The following is a 16,801-nucleotide window of genomic DNA, read 5'->3' as shown; positions in this document are numbered from 1 at the left end:
TCCTGTTTAAAATGTGTTCATAACAAACCTGCCTCTGCTCCAGAGACTCTCATGTGGATTGTGTTTTAAACAGCAAACTGATAGCCAAATTCAAATATATTTTCACACCATCTTTTTTTTAGTTAAAAATAGCTTTGGAAAGCACAAGCAAGCTCAGACTGATGTTTGCTTTTTCTTATTTTATCTGTGCTGTTCACCATCATCTGCATCTAGGGCTAAAAATACATTGTTCTTCCCAAAATGTGTCCTGTTTTAGAGGCAGATAACTTCCAGATGATTCATGTGGTAGATAAAACCTGCTGGCTGAGGACATGGGTTTGGTGCACTGCTCTCACACACAGGGCCCTGTCTCACACACAGGGCATCCAGGAGGACACAAAGGCTGCCTGGTTCTCCTGGCAGGAAGGCGATGCTCAGTGTCTGCCCTTGTTCAGGAGCTCTCACTCAGGTGAGGTGGGAGCTGCTCCCTCTGCCTCAGGCCGCACTGAGCCCCTCTGTGAAGAGGATGCATCTTTATTATGTGTGGCAATGCAGTCCAGAAGATTAATGATAACATTTTATTAAAATTCACACAGACCTGGGATCTGCACTAGAGAAATACAGATTTGGATTAAAGGGGCAAAGCCGCGCTGGCTGTTCATGGGTGCTGCCTCGTGTGGAGCTGCTGTGCCTGGCCGGGGCTGAATGCCCTGCTGGGGATGGATGGCTGCTATTGCAGTCCTTGCTTGTTGGCCGAGCGCAGTGCTCAGAGGGGTGGAGGGGGCTGACACTGGGTGTAGACAGTTTGAGAAGCAATACTGAAATCAGCATTTGCTGCTTCACCTGCCTGGAGCCGTCAGGCTGGAGTGAGCTGACAGGAGCAGAATCTTCCTCTCTGTAGTAACACCTTTCCTCTCTGTCCCTCAGGCATATCTCGCTGACGCTCCCAGCCAGCTTCCGGGGGAAGAGCCACAGCACCCGCCTGGACTTGGAGCACCAGCACTCCAACCTGTATGCCATCTCAGGTGAGCTGCCGTGTGCTTCTCTGCTCTTGTGTCATCAGTGGTGTAACCAGTACAGCAAACCTGCACGTGCAAACAGCCAGGTGTGTGGTACCCACGAAACAACATCCAGCTTTTTATCAGTGCCATTTAATAGTTGAGAGCAGCTGAGGTGCAGAGAGACCCCAGGAAATGCCCAGGGACACTTGTTCCCAGCAGCAAGTGTTCCTGATGCCCAGGGAGATCACAGCCACTAGGGAGAGATGCTGCTGCCTTCCGAGGTGCTGAGTGAGAGCTCTGATGGGAAGCAATGCTGACACATACTTTGCTCCTGATATTATTCATGGTCTTCACAAGTGAGTCATAAGAGACATCTTTGCCTGTTTCACAGGAGGCTTAATCTTGCCCAGCAAGGATGAGTTTCAAACACAGTGGTCTTTGCTACCCTCAACATACATATTGAAAACAGATGAGACCTTTACTCCCTCTCATTACTATATTCCCTATATTGGCCATGCATATGTATTTGTTTCCCAATGTTAGGGAAAACTGGGAGTTAGACGCTAGAAAATGCGGGTTCTGCACTGATTTGTGAGAACCATGTGCTTACACATGCACACTTGGTCTCTCTAGCTGCAGCTTTCGCTCTGTTCATCATTCCAAGCCAGTATACAAGTGCTAGAGCCAGTAATAATTTCCGGATATTAACATGGAAAAAACCTGCCAATGAATATTTTAGCCAGTTTTTATTTTTAACTAGTACTAATCTGCAGGGAGTTGTTTACTGAAATAGACTGGGGAAGATCAAGTCTGTTCCTTCCCCCATGCAGGTAGAGGTACCTGTTACTGTGCCTCAGGACTGCACAGTGGGTTGGGTTGGAGTTGGGGTTCCTGTGAGCTGTCCCTGGCAGCTCTGCTCTTTGGGAGGAGGTTCTGGCTCTGAGTGCTCACTTTCTTAGAGGAGGAGTGAGCTCAAAAGAAATGCAGCCAGGTTCTCTGGGCCCAAGAAGAACGGGCTCTGGAAGCAGGAGGCCAGGATGCTTTAGAGTTGTGCTTTGTGGGCCCTGTCACTCTGGGAGGTGCTCAGAGCTGTGTGGTCTGGGAGGTGTTTGTGGAGCACAGCAAAGGGAGTTTTGGTTCTGTGGAGTAAGAAGTGCTGGGCACAGCTCTGGTGCAGGAGTGCATTTAACCCACCCCTTCTCCTGGGGTCCGGTTTGTGCTCTGTGCTTCAGTTCCGCAGTGCTGGGGTGCAACAGTTTTTCCAGTTTATTTTTTTTGTAGTACTATTACACCTGAACAAATATTGTCATAGGCATGGTAGAATCACACTTAGCACAAGTTCTGCTCTGTTACGTTGTTTTTGCAAGAGGAAAAAGACACTGGCTTTAAACCTGACTCTGTCAAAACTTAATGAACGTCTAGTCCCTTCATCTGGCTGAAGGACATTTTAGGACAGTTTGGAAATCCAGCAGTGGATTCAGTGGGCTGTGCAGTCGAAACTGCTTGTGCATAATCAGGGAAGAGAAGATGGCAAAAATGTACCATTCACAGGTTCTTCCTATTAATAGTGAGTGACACTTGTAACATGGGAACATGGCATTAATTCGTGCACCATAATCAAAGGGTTATTTAAAAGGTAATCTCTGCCTGGAACTGCAGCTTCAGGTTCCTACAGAGATAGAGTATAATAATTGCGTAATCCTTGTCAGTCCTCGTTTTTCTTGTTACTCTCCTACCCCAATACATTTGGAAATGAAAGGGAAGGTGTGTTCCTGTGTTCGCATGAGACAATTCTGTGTGGGGATGGGAAGCTGTGCTTTCTCTCCTGGGAAAGTGCCAAATGCACCAACTGCAGCAGCTCTGTGTGGGTGTTACTGGGACTGGCCTTTCTACAGGATGTGCTGGCCTCTGCACATGGTGCAGCCTGAGGAGGTGCCTGCTTTACGGAGAGCCTGAACGCTTTACCAGATCCTTACAGGCAAAGCACAAAACAAGGCCTGTGGAACTGGACAGGGCATTAGTTCTTCATGTTTGCTTGAGCACATTTTCAAGTATATAACTCTTATTTTTCCTCCAGTTGCACATTCTCCTCCAGAAACACTGTTATATGAGTTGTGCGTGTGTTGTAATGGCTATTTCAGCTGTGAGCTCTTTCCAAAGAAAGGGTCTTGTTATATGACACATCCTGTGCATTGACAGGATTTTCATGCACAGCTCCTGACCACGGCTGCCTTGTCAGCAGCTGCAGTGAGGTGCCGTGACAATTCTCTTTGTGTGCTTAAACCTCGCCGAGGTGGATTAGCCCCCAGACGCGCTCTGGAAGCCATTCCCAAGTTTCCTGTTCTGTCGGTGTCGTGTGCAGCCAGTCCGGACTGCCTGGAGTGCTCTCTGCAGTGCCATGGCAACAGGAGATTTAGGAACAGGCTGCCACTGCCGGCCTGAGCCACGCTGCCGGGCTCCCTTTGCCGGGTGGGTCCCCACCGCAGCTGTGGGTGCAGGGAGGATGTGCGGGCCACGGTGGCACGGGGCCAGCGTGCTGGGTGAGGGGAGCTGGGCCTCCAGCAGACACAGGGTCCCTCTCCATGTATGGACAGGCCTGTGGGCTCCCTCTCTTGGCTCCCACATCAGAAAAGGGGTTCTTGGGGCTGGTGAGGGCAACAAAAGCCATTATGAACAGTCTCTTCCAGTTTTGGTATGGCCTCAGTCTGTGCTTGGGAAGGGAGGGCTGTAATGGGGGTAGAGTGAAGAGCTGCAGCGTGGGCTCTCTTCGCTGTCTGTAGAGACCCAAGATCTTCTCAGTATTCGATGAAAACAATGCTTCCAGCTGCAGTTCAGCATGTTTGTGGGAGGTTAGATGCATTTTGGCTGTCAATCCTACTTTGTATCGCAAATATATTTCAGCAGAATGACCATATCCTCACTGGAACTGCCCATTACCCCTTCGGCACTGTAATGCAGTTGTTGTTTGCACAAAACTGGAGTCAAGGAAAAAATGGTCCTGTAAGCAGCAATTATAGTTTTTAATCAGTCTTTTGTCATTGCCAGTCTTGGCCATGACACACTGGGTGACCAGAAAGTTAAGGAGACTTCTCTTGGCACAGTAAACTGATAAGTGAGTCCCTGGCAGGGTGCAGGTAGGGAAGCACTGCCCACAGCTCATGGCAGGAGCCTGTCACGTGCCACAGCAGCGCAGCACTGGCACTGCTGGCATCATCCTTGTGCCCCACAGCCTCCCTGGTCCCACCCCATGCCATGCACCCCAGACCAAAAGGCAGAATTAGTTCTAAGTTGATGTGCAGAATGTCTGTGGGTGCTGCTGGGAGCAGGGTGCCAAGGAGCTGACAGGTTTAATGTACTTACTGGGGCAGGCAGCTGCTGGAAGAAGAATGAATGCCTCACTCCAGACAGACCTGTTGACAGACATGGCTCAGTATTTCACAGCGCAGTCTTTCCTCATGGCCTTCAGTTTAATTAAGATGTTGTTGTGACTACATACTGCCTTCATTTCAGACTTGAGCATCTTCTGCCTGCATATTGCTTCAGCTTATCAGAGGCACAAGCACAGTGAGGGAGAGGCAGCCCTCACAGGCAGGAACAGATAGTAATATACAGGGAAAATTCCTCAATGAAGTGAAAAATTATTTATAATAATTTATAATAATGGTAGTCAAATAGAAGGGAAATAAGTCACTCTAAGAGTATATAAATTTTTATGATAGTGTATAAACAGCCATAGCTTGCCTTGTCTCCCATCTATTCCTGCAGAGAATGAGGGCAACATCTAGCATAAAGAAAAATACAATAAGAAAATGAAGAAATGAATGGGAAGAGCTGGAGGATTGATCACCCAGTGTATTTGTATATCCTGATGTAAAAGGTGCCGCTGACAGGTGGCCAGGTTTCTTCTGTATAAAACCATGTGTGTGCTGTCAGGGCAGTGTGAGCAGCCTTGTTTCGATTGATGAATTGCCTGCTTTCTTGATTAAACCTTCCGTCACTTACAAAACAAAAAGCCTGTGTTTCGATGGCAGAGTGGGACATGTCAAAAAAATCTGTCTGCTTTACCTTTGTGCAGATGTTGGGCACAGACTGTAACATGTATTATTAAAATGAATGTGGCATTTACTGTGCATTATTTCTTTCCTGGGAGAAGGGACCTGTAAATTATATGCTAATAATAATCTTTAACCCTTTCAGGAGGAACCAAGAGATGCAGGAGTGCAAATATTCTGCAGGCCTCACTAATTGGATGGGCTCTAACACCACTGCAGCACTCTTAAGTTGCTAAGCAGTGGGTTCCAGCCCTTGCTGCCAATGATCTGTGCATTCTGCTGAGCAGGGTTGCTGGTTTTTTCCCCCTGAAATTTTGCTGTAGCCATCTTCAGCGTTCTATTACAGATAGATGTGTTTTGGGGCAGCAGCAGATAAGCATATGTAATTCGACTCTAGAACAATCTCTTCCCTTCTCTTGGCTTGTTCTCAGATTAGGATAGAAATTGTGTTGTATGGAGTCTGTACAACCCCATCAGAATGTGTACACAAAGCAATTAAAGCCTCTGTGCACCAGTTTTGTGCAGGAAATGAGTGTATGAACTTCCAGATCCTGCTGCAGCTGGCAGTGTGTGGCCAGAAACCCAACTTCAGTCATATGAACCTTTCCAAGGATATTTATTCTGGCAGAAATTTGGAGATAGCAAGATGATCAGTTATCCTTGGTTAGGACCAAGGTTCATCTTTTGAACACTTAAATGTGGAAACTGCTGGGAAAGCAGTAGAACAAAAGCAGAACGTACTTTGATATATGTTGTTGGTAGTCAGCCCCAAACAATTAAAATATTTGTGCAAGTACCTTCAGAAGTGAATCGTGTTAGCTGGACATACTAACACGTCATCCATAAATTTGGGCATCCATCCTCACGTCACGTTAATCCATAGAAATAAAACAGGATCCAGAAGCACAGAATCTCTCACCACTTGGAGCATTCTCAGTTCAGTTCAAGACCTTGCTGAGCTGCAGGTGAAGGTTTTCCTTCTCTTTAAGGGGAGAAAAGCCATGTCCTCTGGGTTGGAGTTTAGATGTTAGATCCCAAAAAACATCACACACTTTATGTTCCAATAAAGCAACGTCCATGCTGGGACCGAGGCCGCAGCACCTGCTGTTCATTTTCCTGAGGAGCGATGGGTTTTTGAGCACTCATTTGATGCTCAAAAATACATGCTTTGCATGTATTTCTTACCTGAAAGGTACTGTGTTGTGGTTGTCTTTAACCACTTTAGTCAATACGTATCAAGTTATTTGCGTGAAGTATTTTTCTGTGAGAAGCTGGGCTGAGCATCGGGGAAGGGAAGTGCGGCCGGCTGCCAGCGCAGCGTTGGCTGGAGCGTGCGTGCCAGCGTGCCTTGGAGGAGGAGGTCTCCGTGTGCAGCTCTTACAGGTGCCAGTTTCTCCACAGCTCTGGCTTGTTTATTTTGGAATCAAGCACCAATATTTATTACCTTAGGGAGGTAAATATTTACTTAAATGAGTATATATTGTATTTATATATAAATAGTTTTTTATTATATTTAAATATTTGTTGCCCTCTTTAAGACACTTCCTGTGAAAGGTCAAAGCAAACTGTGGTCTGAGAGGTTGGAGAGGGAAACATTGTGGGCAGAGGCTCTGGTCCAAATTCCACCTGCTGGGTCACACAGGTGAGCGTTCCCAGCAGGAAGCCCAGGGGCAGAGCCCCCTTGGGGAGGGGACAGAGGGTCTCAGCCTGGTGCAGCCCAGCCAGGGCGGGCTGAGCCGGGGTCTGGCCATGGCACGAGGTCGAGCTGAGCTGGGGTTCGTCTGCAGGAGCACGGGCTGTTCCTGCAGGCACTGCAGCGACATTTGGCGTTCGCTCCACGCAGGTTTCTAATCCAGCTCTCTGGAGGCAGCAGAGAGAGTGGAAACTGATGTTAATGATCTGGAAAAACATCAAAGCCAGTGGATTCCTGAAAAGGAAGCCGAGTTGCTTTTCCGTCCTGCAAGCTGCGGCTCTCGGCAGGGGGCAGGTGTCATCTGTCTGGGCAGTGGCGTGGGAAGCATTTGCTTCACACACTGCTCCTAAGACAGCAGTTTGCTTCCTGGTTCCCCCTCCTGTTCAGGAGGGGCTAACTTGGGAATGCCTTGGGCTATCTATCCCCCCCCCTCCCGTTTTTTTTTCTTGGTAGTGACAAAAGAAGTCTCTTTCAGAGGTCTTTCTAGATACAGATCTTGTTATATTTCAGTGCCTATATGTCAGCTTCCTTCTTGTTGTAAAATGCCAGGTTATCTGGCCACGTGTGCCACTTCCTTAGTTGTCTCTTTCCTTTTAAAAGACACTGTTGCTCTCTCCTGTATGTAGGAGGACAGATGTTTTAATCAGAGGTTAATAAATTATTTTCACAAACTATTGTTTTGCTTCATCCTTTTTGTAGATAATTAAATTATGTACTTGGCACAGCATGTCTGCTTTACTAAAACAGGTAATTTTGAAAAAAAGGGAGATTCTATTTTTTGGCTCAGTGCACAAAGGATTGCTTTTATCTTCATCTTCTAGCACAGTTCCTGGTGGTTCTGCGATCGCCTCCAATGTTCAAGGGGTTTGAGACCCCCAGTCTCGGAGGGGAAGGTCCTGTGCTGCATCTTACTGTTGGTCCCCATCCCTTCACTTACGTTCTTGGCACTTTTTAAGAGTAGAAGCGGAACTAAATTTATATTTTGTGACACTGAATTTTAATCAGGATGGTCCACAAGCCAGACAAGTTGTGACACAAGCTTTATTCTGCATTGAAACCTCTTTACTGAAGCTGAGATTAAAGTCAGCCTGTTCTTTACTCTATTGCAATTTCCAGTCTTTGGACTAAGAGACCTGGATAATCTTCCAGCTATGAAAGGCTCTATTAATATCCAACAGTTCAGGGAGGCTGGAGTCTCATGTAAAATGCTGCAGCTGCATATTTCAGAAAGGGATGTGTGTTACTTAATACTATACTTAATGAGATTCAAAACGTATGTTTCTTATTAAATTAGCCCATCCGTGGTGTACAGACCCTTGGTGTGCTGTGTCAGCATGGCCCACATGTTATCCAGGCTGTGCTGGGGCAGCAGCCCCAAATGGGGATGATGGAACCATGAGTTCTCCCACAGGTGACATTTTTAAGACAGACAATTTTTTGATGAACCTGCTGTCACCTGAAGTGCCATTCGTTGTTCTCCTCTGCTCAGCACCATGTGCTGGTGTGGGAGGTGGAGGCCCTGGCTGGGTGCTGCCCTGCCCTCGCATCGGTCCCAGCTCCCTTCGGCGCGGCAGGCGGGCAGGGGAGCCGTGTCCCCTCCTGCTCGTGTCCCTCAGCTCACACGTCACCTTCCAAGGAGGCTGCTCAGACTCTGCCGAGAGGATTCTCTGGCTGTAACCCCGTAGCCTTGAATTATGTATGAGCAGGTGTACCGGGGACAGCCTGGGGGTACATGCGGGGGCTGCAGTGGGGGTGATGGAGGGAAGGGGGGTGGCGAGGTGACGTGGATGCCCCGGACAGGGGTGCCCTTGCTCTGCACGCCCCGCAGCAGCAGTGGGTGAGGGCCAGTGGCTGATGGAGGAGGATGAGCTTGCGGGACTGGCGCCGTTGCGTGGAGCACAACCTTGGCGTGGCCTGTGCTGTGTTTGTTTTGCTTTGCCGAGTGCCAGAGTTTAATTTTTTTTAAATGGGAAGCCGCTCAGAGGTTTGGATATTTAAACAGTTATTAACCAAATGACAATTAACAGATTGCAGAGACAGATTTTCTTTTCAAAACCTCCAAAATTGAGTACAGTTTGCAAAACTATCACAGCATAGTAATGACAATGAATTTTGATTTCCTGGAACTGATATTAGACTCCTTATTAAACTATGTGCATCTGCTTTTAATTTACTCCAAATAATTGGAAAATGCAATGAAGCTTTCCAATTAAAGCTTGGCTTTATGCTGTTTAATAATACCCCCCATAATATTATAGCTTATGAAGTGACAGGTGAGTTGGTGTATGAATAAAACATAAAGGCAGCAATAAGGGACAGAAAACCAGAGACAGTTGTTGGGGATTTTAAATGCTGGATGTAATTTGCATATATTAATCTCTTCTTTTCAGCCTTATCAGGCGTTCTTCAGTATTTGAAGTTAAAATAGCATTGACAGGCGGGAGTACGCTTAGTTTTTTCAAGGATTTATTACTTGTATAATTTCTGATCTTTAATAAGCAGATATGACTGATCCTTATAGTTCTATAGAAATCGGTTAATTGTTCCAGATGGTGCATACTGATTATGCAAAATTACTTTTCACACCATTTTTTTTTTTTTGATGGAGTTTGGAGTAAAATTAAATTTTTTATAGCCTTCTTATCATGCTGTTTTACAGTGGGTTTTGCGCAGAAGTTGAATTTAATCTACTATATTACATTGACCAGCAGAGTTATCCTAATGTAGCATTCTGTGATTTGACAAAGAATAATAGAACACGTTGCTCATTGTGCATTTCTGTGCTGCTAATAAAAAGGAGTTGCAGTGCAGCAAACCAGGCTGTTATTTATGAAGAATGCTTAATTTGCACAGTTAAAAATGCAAAATTGTTACAATGAGATGTTCGCTCTTTTGGACAGAAGGCTTGGGCAGAATAAATGTAAATAGTCTTGTTGCTACGGATTCCGTCAAATAAAGCAGGAGTTTTTAAATGCCTGGTGTGGCTGGGTGGGATGGTACTGGGAGGAGCAGCCATCCAGGCAGCACGTTCCGGCTCCGAGCAGGAGATGTCACTGGTGTTTTCCCTGATTATCACCATCCGGATATCTCAATGGCATCATTTCATAATTGAAAACATTTGTAAAGGTTGTTGGGCTTCATTTATCTAATGAAAAGCTGTTTATACAAAATAAGCCACACATAAAACCCTCTTGCTAATAAGTTTATTGCAATTTGTTTTGGCAGTTATTTGAGGGAGGTGTCCCGTGGCCTTGCTGTCCTGGCTGTGCTGCACCAGGGCCCAAGGTGGGTGCCCATCCATGGGCATGCTGTGGGCAGGGGCTCCTGCCAGAGCAGGGGGACAGTGCCATGGGCACTGCTCTAGGTTTGTCCAGAAGTACTGTCAGGCCGTGGGTAATTTTGGTAGGTCCCATCCCTCGCCGGGCCACGGGCAGCACGCAGAGCAAGGGTCCTCCTTGGCCTCGGGCTGGGGTCCACCCTGGGGGCTGCACTGCCACCATGCCTCAACCTCTGGAGGGCCCAAAGGGGCCAAGCCCAAGGCATCTTACTGATCCTTGAAAAGGAGAACAGCAAATGTTTAAAAAATGACCTTATGGTGAGTGGATAAGTGGGGGCACTGTAAATGGACTTTTATGAAGAGTGCATATTTTTAGCTCAATAGAAAAAAAGACAAGTAATTAACTCAGCTATTAGAAAGCTCAGAATTTCTCGTATCTCCTTTTGAACTAGAAAATTGTTTTGTGTGTACTTTTATATGTACATATAGATATGAATATATAATATATATGCAGACAACTAATGGCATAAATCAGAAATTATTAGAAAATATTTGTTCTAATGAAGTAATAATTTGGTGGTAATGTATTTCATCAGTGTAGCTTAAGGCTACATTAAGTGGACAGACTTTATATGGATTCTCTAATTTTAATTTTCAAAATGCTGTCTAATGTCTCATTAAGACTTTCATATAATGTATCTTAAGTACAGTCATTAAATATAGTTTAGGGAGATGTATGTTCAGATATTGCTTAAAGATGTTTTAATAGGCCCATTTACTCTGATGATATTAATGAGCTCTTAACACATATTAAGCTTCTAAAACTAGTGGTGTCCCCTTGCAGTGAGCAAATCAACATAGGAATTGTGGAGGAATTGGATGCTCCAACAAAGCCAGTTTTCCACGGAGTCTTCAGGGCCCGGCTCCATCCCTGTAGCTGTGTCAGCACAGGGCGGTGTCCCCACTGCTGGCGCGTGCCTCGGGCCTGCGGGGGCTTTGCGTGGGCGGCTGCTGTGTCATCACATCCACGCTTCAGAGCTGCGGGCTGGGAGCTGGCTGAGCCCGGCTCAGTGTCTGTGGCGTGCTGCACACATTTGGTTGCATATCTATTAAAATAAACAAATCACATGGGTTAAGGGAAGAGCCAACTACAGGCCCGTGTTTAGATAAATTCTGCTTTTTGATCGTCTAAAGTGAAGATGCAAGAGTCGTAATTAAGATAATAAAAACTGCTCATTCTCTGTTGTCACTTCGGTTCCAACTCAGAAAGTTATTGCAAAGAAAATTCTCTGGTTTCATCACTCAGCTCTTCTTAACAAATCCTTCTGAGTTCAGAGACTTTTATAATTACTAAATTGGTTTGTTAGAGGGAGATAATGGCAAATTTCTTCTTTTCATAATTGGACACTTCTTCCCTGTAGGCTAATGCAGGCGCAGCTCTCACATACACAATGAGCTGTGCTTTTGAAAAACCATAACTGGCTAATAAGTGCCGTGGTGTCATCGGAGAGTAATGGTGTGCTGATTAGCATAATTAATGACAAATGGTGGTGCAGAGTGGGTGGATTGGTTTAGCAGATGATGAATGCGCTGCGCCAAGGCCGAGCCCTGCCGTGGTGGCTTGGCAGGCTGGCAGCGCTGCCACTTGCACCTGCTGCCACTCCCCACCGGCCCAGGGCTCGGTGGCACGGCCACGTGCGGGGTGGCTCCGGGTGCTCCTCGGCCTGGCTGGGTGGCACGGCGTGTCCCTGGGTGGGGCTGGTGGCCGATCCCCACCGTGCTGGGGCAGGGAGCTCTGCAGTGCCGCCACCAACGGAGGGGAGCCGGGGGCTTCTGTGGGCCACCAGTGGCCCTCATCCTCCGAGGGCTGGAGGGCCACGCCAGGCACTGGCCGTGCTACAAGATGGGCACATTCATCTGTGATTTGATTAATCAGGGCTAATTTGCATTCACAAATGAGACTGGTAAAAATGAAGTTACCTTTTCACCTTTAGAAGGGAGGAGGGATTATTTCTAGGTTGTCTCTTTTGTAAGTGATAAGCAACTCTTTTACCAATAAGGATGAAAATACTTAATTTGCATTAGCAAAAGAAGCTAATTATTATATAGTTAATTAGCATCTGGAAATGAGGATTGTCTTAATTACAAAGCACAGTTTCCTTAATAGCTACAAAACTGTAAGTTTGATGTGTGTGGAGATTGGTGACTATTATTATGTAATTACTGATCATATTAATGGTGCAGTGTATTTAGATATCATTTGCATATGCAAATGAAATTTACCTGATAGAAATATGTAGTTCCAGTAATGATTTTGAGCACTTAAAAATTAAATCCCATTAGAAGATCTGGATCCCGAGTGGCGCAGTGGATCTCCTCGTGCAGAAGAGCTTCTGGCTCGGCAGGGCTGTGGCTCTGTCTGGCTGTTGGGAGGGGGAGGGCACCTCCCCTGCCCTTTCACCCCCAGCCCGCGGTGTCGGGGCCTTTCCCCTGCAGCCGGGTGGTGCTGTGTGCCCGTGCCCTGTGCCATCCTCCCCAGCACATAAGGGCTTAGCTGTGGGCCTGTGCCCGGGCTCTTCTGGCAGGGTGGATGTTCCATGGCATGGTGGAAGCATGTTCTGTGCATCAGTGAGCTCCAGGGCAAAAGATGGGTATCCCCACATCCTTCCCAGCTGTGCTCGTGATGTGTTTCTTTCCACTAACATGCAGGCTTGCTTAGAGAATGGAGAGCACGGTGTTATGAGGGCAGCTGATCCAGCTTCTTTCTCCTGCTTTTATTGGAAACACAAAGCTGCTGTGTGTTAAAAATAACTTGAGTCCCTTAAACCAAAACCATATAAAAAGAGGATGGTGCACTGTTGTCTCCCCTGGGAGTCCTGTGGGACAGATGTTGGTCACTCGATGCACTGCTGGAGGGTGTGGGGTGCTGCTGGGCAGGATCACAGCATCATTGCAAGTGTGAGCATCTGCCCCTGGCCAGTGACCTGGCTGCTGTCCAGAGAGTCTGGGAAGCCCAGGACTGTCGTGGTGGCAACAAATCCCATCTCACACCCACCATGCGTGGCTCAGCAAAGGAAAAAGCTTCCGGGGCCAGACACTGTAACAATATGCAGCGTGTGGATTTAATACCCCCTGCTCCTACCCTGCAGCACTGCGAGCTTTGTGGATGTTTCTCTCATCAAGCAGCAGAAATTTACAGCTGCTGGCCAGGGAACACTGCAGCCATTGTGGGGCTGCCTGAGATGCTTTTTGCAACTGCTGCTCCAGCCTGTGCTGCCCGGCTGCCGTGGCAGACAGACATTACATGTTTAATGACTTCCAAGGAGTCTGTCATTACAGCCAGAGCTGAGGGGAATGGAAAAGCGTCTGGGTTTCTCTTCAGCATGCAGCCGTGAGCAGACGCTGGAGTGCCTGCCTTTGCCTTTGCCTTTGCCTTTGCCTTTGCCTTTGCCTTTGCCTTTGCCTTTGCCTTTGCCTTTGCCTTTGCCTTGCCTTTGCCTTTGCCTTTGCCTTTGCCTTTGCCTTTGCCTTTGCCTTCACCTCCCCATCACTGAGCTGGCCCTGTCCCGGCTCTGCGTCAGCTCCACGTGAGTGCCCTGGTTTGTATCTGCTCTGCTCTAATTAATTAAGGGTTGTGGCTTGGAAACACCACATGCTAAGGTGTGATCTTTGAAGTTTAGTGTAGTGCAGAGACTTCAAAGGGGACATTTTATTAAAAAATAATAAAATCAAGAGCTCCTAAACACTTGCAATTTGAAGAGCTTGTTTGAAGTCTCTCCATGTTCTCTGGTGCTGATGGAGTCACAGTGCTGAGGTGCTCCTTAGGCGTCACCATGCAGTACTTAACCTTCACTTTATTTAAAAAAGAAAATAATCAAATCCAGGGGTATTTTTTCAAGTGTTTTTGTGGCTTGATCTTAGCAGTAACTAATTGTGCCATGTCATGAGCTATGCAGGAAACAGAGAAAATCAAGGCTGACAATCAAATTAGCAAAAATGAAAATTTAGTCCAGGTCTGGTTTTTTAATCAAAGTCATTTCAAGACGAACAGGAAAGCTGTAAACCTTTCCCAGGGCAGAGATTCCTTCCCCAGCTCAGGAGGCCTCTGCTCTCCCACTCACTGCACCAGGCATTGGGTGGTTTGAGGCTGCTGCCATCCTGCTGCCTGGCCAGGCCCAGGCACAGGGCACAGGGCTGGGCATTCCCAGCTAGCTGTGCCCCTGCTGCCCCACGACAGCCCTGGTGCGAGCTCCTGCTGCCCGGGAGCCACGGGACCTGCAGTGCAGCTGCCCCCGGAGCCGCATGAGGTGCTCAGGGGCTCTCGCGAGCTTGGGCTTGTGCCTTGGGCTAGTGGAGCTGAGCCCTGCACCCCTGCCTGTGCCCCTGCCTGCGCCTCCGTACTTTTTTGTATGACACTAAGAAGTTGTGTGCATGTTGGGGATGGTGTTTGCAGCTGGGGAACACAGCTGGGGCAGCTGCAGGTTCCCCGTTGCAGCCAGCTTGGCAGGAGCTGTCAGGAAGGGCTGCTTTTGTTTTGGCCCTGAGGTTTTGCCATCAGTGATTTGGTGTGGTTCCATCTGGGCCTTGGTGCACACTAGCACAGAGCACACACATTTACTGTTCAGGTTGCTGTTTAAATCTCTGTGTATAGAAATACAGGAGGAGGAGGCTTAGCATCGTGGGGAGCTGGTTTGGTTTGAAAAGCTCACACCCTTCTCTGGATGCATTGCAAACTATTTTAAAACATTTTCTCATACTTCTGAATGGTTTCCCCTGTGCTAAGGCATGCCTGGTTTGTACAGCTGTCCTGTGCTACCTTCCATGCACGGGTGCAGAAGAAGCTCAGGAGTGCAGAGCTCACGCCGGGGCGTGTGGTGGGAAGCAGAGGGGCATGGGCAGGAGCCAGGGCTGTGTGCTTGGCAGGGGCTGCGAGAGGGCACCAAGGGTGGGTGGCCTGGCTCCAGCCTGCCCTGGCCAGCACCACGCTGTGCCACCAGCTGCCCGTGGCTGCTCAGCCCGCCCAGGTAACAGCACATCCTGTCTGCTGGGGGTCACTGCAGCTGAGCCCCAGCCATACCCCAGGGCTCTGATGCTGATGGAGAGAGCAGTCACTTGTCCTCGCCAGGCTGGGCACAGACTGCACGTGGCTGTGCTTTCCCGCTTCAGTGAGGTGGTGCTCAGAGCCTCCCACGATCTGGGGGCACCCTCTGCTGCTGGGCTGAGCGCTGGCGGCGGAAACTCTTCTGTGGGGGCACCGCTGTTGGCCACAGCAGACAGGGGCTTGCGTGTCCCTCCAGCCTGACCGTGGCTTCCCTCCAAGAGCTGCTGTGCCTGAGCTCTGTGCCAGCCCCTGGTTCTGAATCTGCTTTCAGATTCCTCCGGTGCCATTTAGCTGAAAATCAAGTTTTCCCTAAGCAGGGGAGCTCTACTGGTTTTATGGTGTTGATGTAGGCTGTTTTATGAGATACTCTTCTTGGTAAAAGATGAACACTCTGTTAGCATTCAGGTCTGAGGAAAATGGGAACAGTTCTGTAGCATTAGGGAAAGCCCTTTCTAAAACCTAAGATCATTTAAATGTTAAAGGTAGCAGTAGTGCACTCAGTGTTGGGGTTTTTTGTTGGTTTGGATTAACAGTTCTTCATTTTCAGTCATGCAGGAAAATGTTTTGCAAGGCAATTATTTATTTATTTAAATATTTTTAATACCAGAAATTGAAAATTCAAGTGTAAAAGGCTATGCAAAAACAGCAGTAAAGAAATCCAAAGCTATAAAAGCTTATGGTGAGACTTTAATGCAGAAACAGCTGTTATTTCCTTGGGAGTTAAGGTATATAAACTCTTCCGTGGCTGTGTATCCGCACAATCTCGGTGTGAGGAATTAGCGCTCACTGCAGTGTGCAAACGGAGCCCGCCAGGCTCTGAGGCAGCGATTCATCTGTACCCAGGAGTTAAATATGACAATGTTAGCATTTTTCATTTCCCTGACGTTACCATTAATAAAGCAATGATCCAAAAGAAGCTTTGCTGAGTCTGTTCTTTATGCTTCCATCACTCACAACTAGATAATTTCACACAGGATCGTTTTTAAATTAAATGACGATAAAAGCGCTCTGCTGTCCTGTGCTCACTAGTTCATAGAAGTCTATCAAGTCATTAATGTGTCATGACAAACTGTGAGTTGGATACAAGAGTAATTAATTATTTGCATAAATAACAGGTTGAACTTCGTGCTTTCAACCACAATGACACGTGTCACACCATGGACGTCCTGGAACCTCTGGCAGAGGTCACAGGAGGGTGAAGGCTGAGCTGGCACACGGGTGATCCCATTCTCACACACTTTTAGCTTTGTGTTCCCAAGTTCTTCACTGATGGTTGCTTCAAGAGAGCATCTGATCTTTGGAGCTTTAGCGAACAATTATACAGATTTTCATAATCACCATTAATCACCACATATTTTTCAAGATAATTACAGCAACTATTATTTAGATTTCTCTTTTATGTGCACATTGTAGAAAAGAACAAGTGCTTATTACACTGGGTAGTGTAGAGAGCTACCGTCTGAAGTTCTTTGTCATCCAGAAACTCATTATGTTAGCTGATGCTGCTTGTGAAAGTTCGTCAGCGTGTTTAAATTAGGGTAGCATTGGCAGGTCTGATTATTTAAATCTGGTAGCTTGGCTAAAAATATAGTTATTCAAGAAAGATGAATTACTAATTTGACAACTGAGATTTAGTTGGAGTCTGCAGCACAGAAGGCAGCATCTCTCGAGTGCTTAGAGGAGGGTGACAATACTTTT

The 16,801-nt window shown here is 47.2% G+C and overlaps 1 protein-coding gene across 12 annotated transcripts in view; it reads left to right on the top strand.

The window, feature by feature from the left end:
• Positions 1-16,801, top strand: part of MVB12B (multivesicular body subunit 12B) — a 59,479-nt gene that overhangs the window by 29,215 nt on the left and 13,463 nt on the right. For all 12 annotated transcript variants that reach the window (XR_014227010.1, XR_014227011.1, XR_014227012.1 and 9 more), the window contains one exon: positions 907-1,004. Coding sequence is in view for 6 of the 12 variants with exons in the window: in XM_082295249.1 (XP_082151375.1) it covers positions 907-1,004 (98 nt within the window). In the remaining 6 variants the exon portion in view is untranslated. The remainder of the gene's footprint in view (positions 1-906; positions 1,005-16,801) is intronic.

Source organism: Coloeus monedula (assembly GCF_965178545.1).
Source record: "Coloeus monedula genome assembly, chromosome: 21".
Lineage (NCBI taxonomy): Eukaryota > Metazoa > Chordata > Aves > Passeriformes > Corvidae > Coloeus > Coloeus monedula.
Note: the sequence above shows the minus strand (reverse complement) of the source record. Positions and strands in the feature narration are given on the sequence as shown.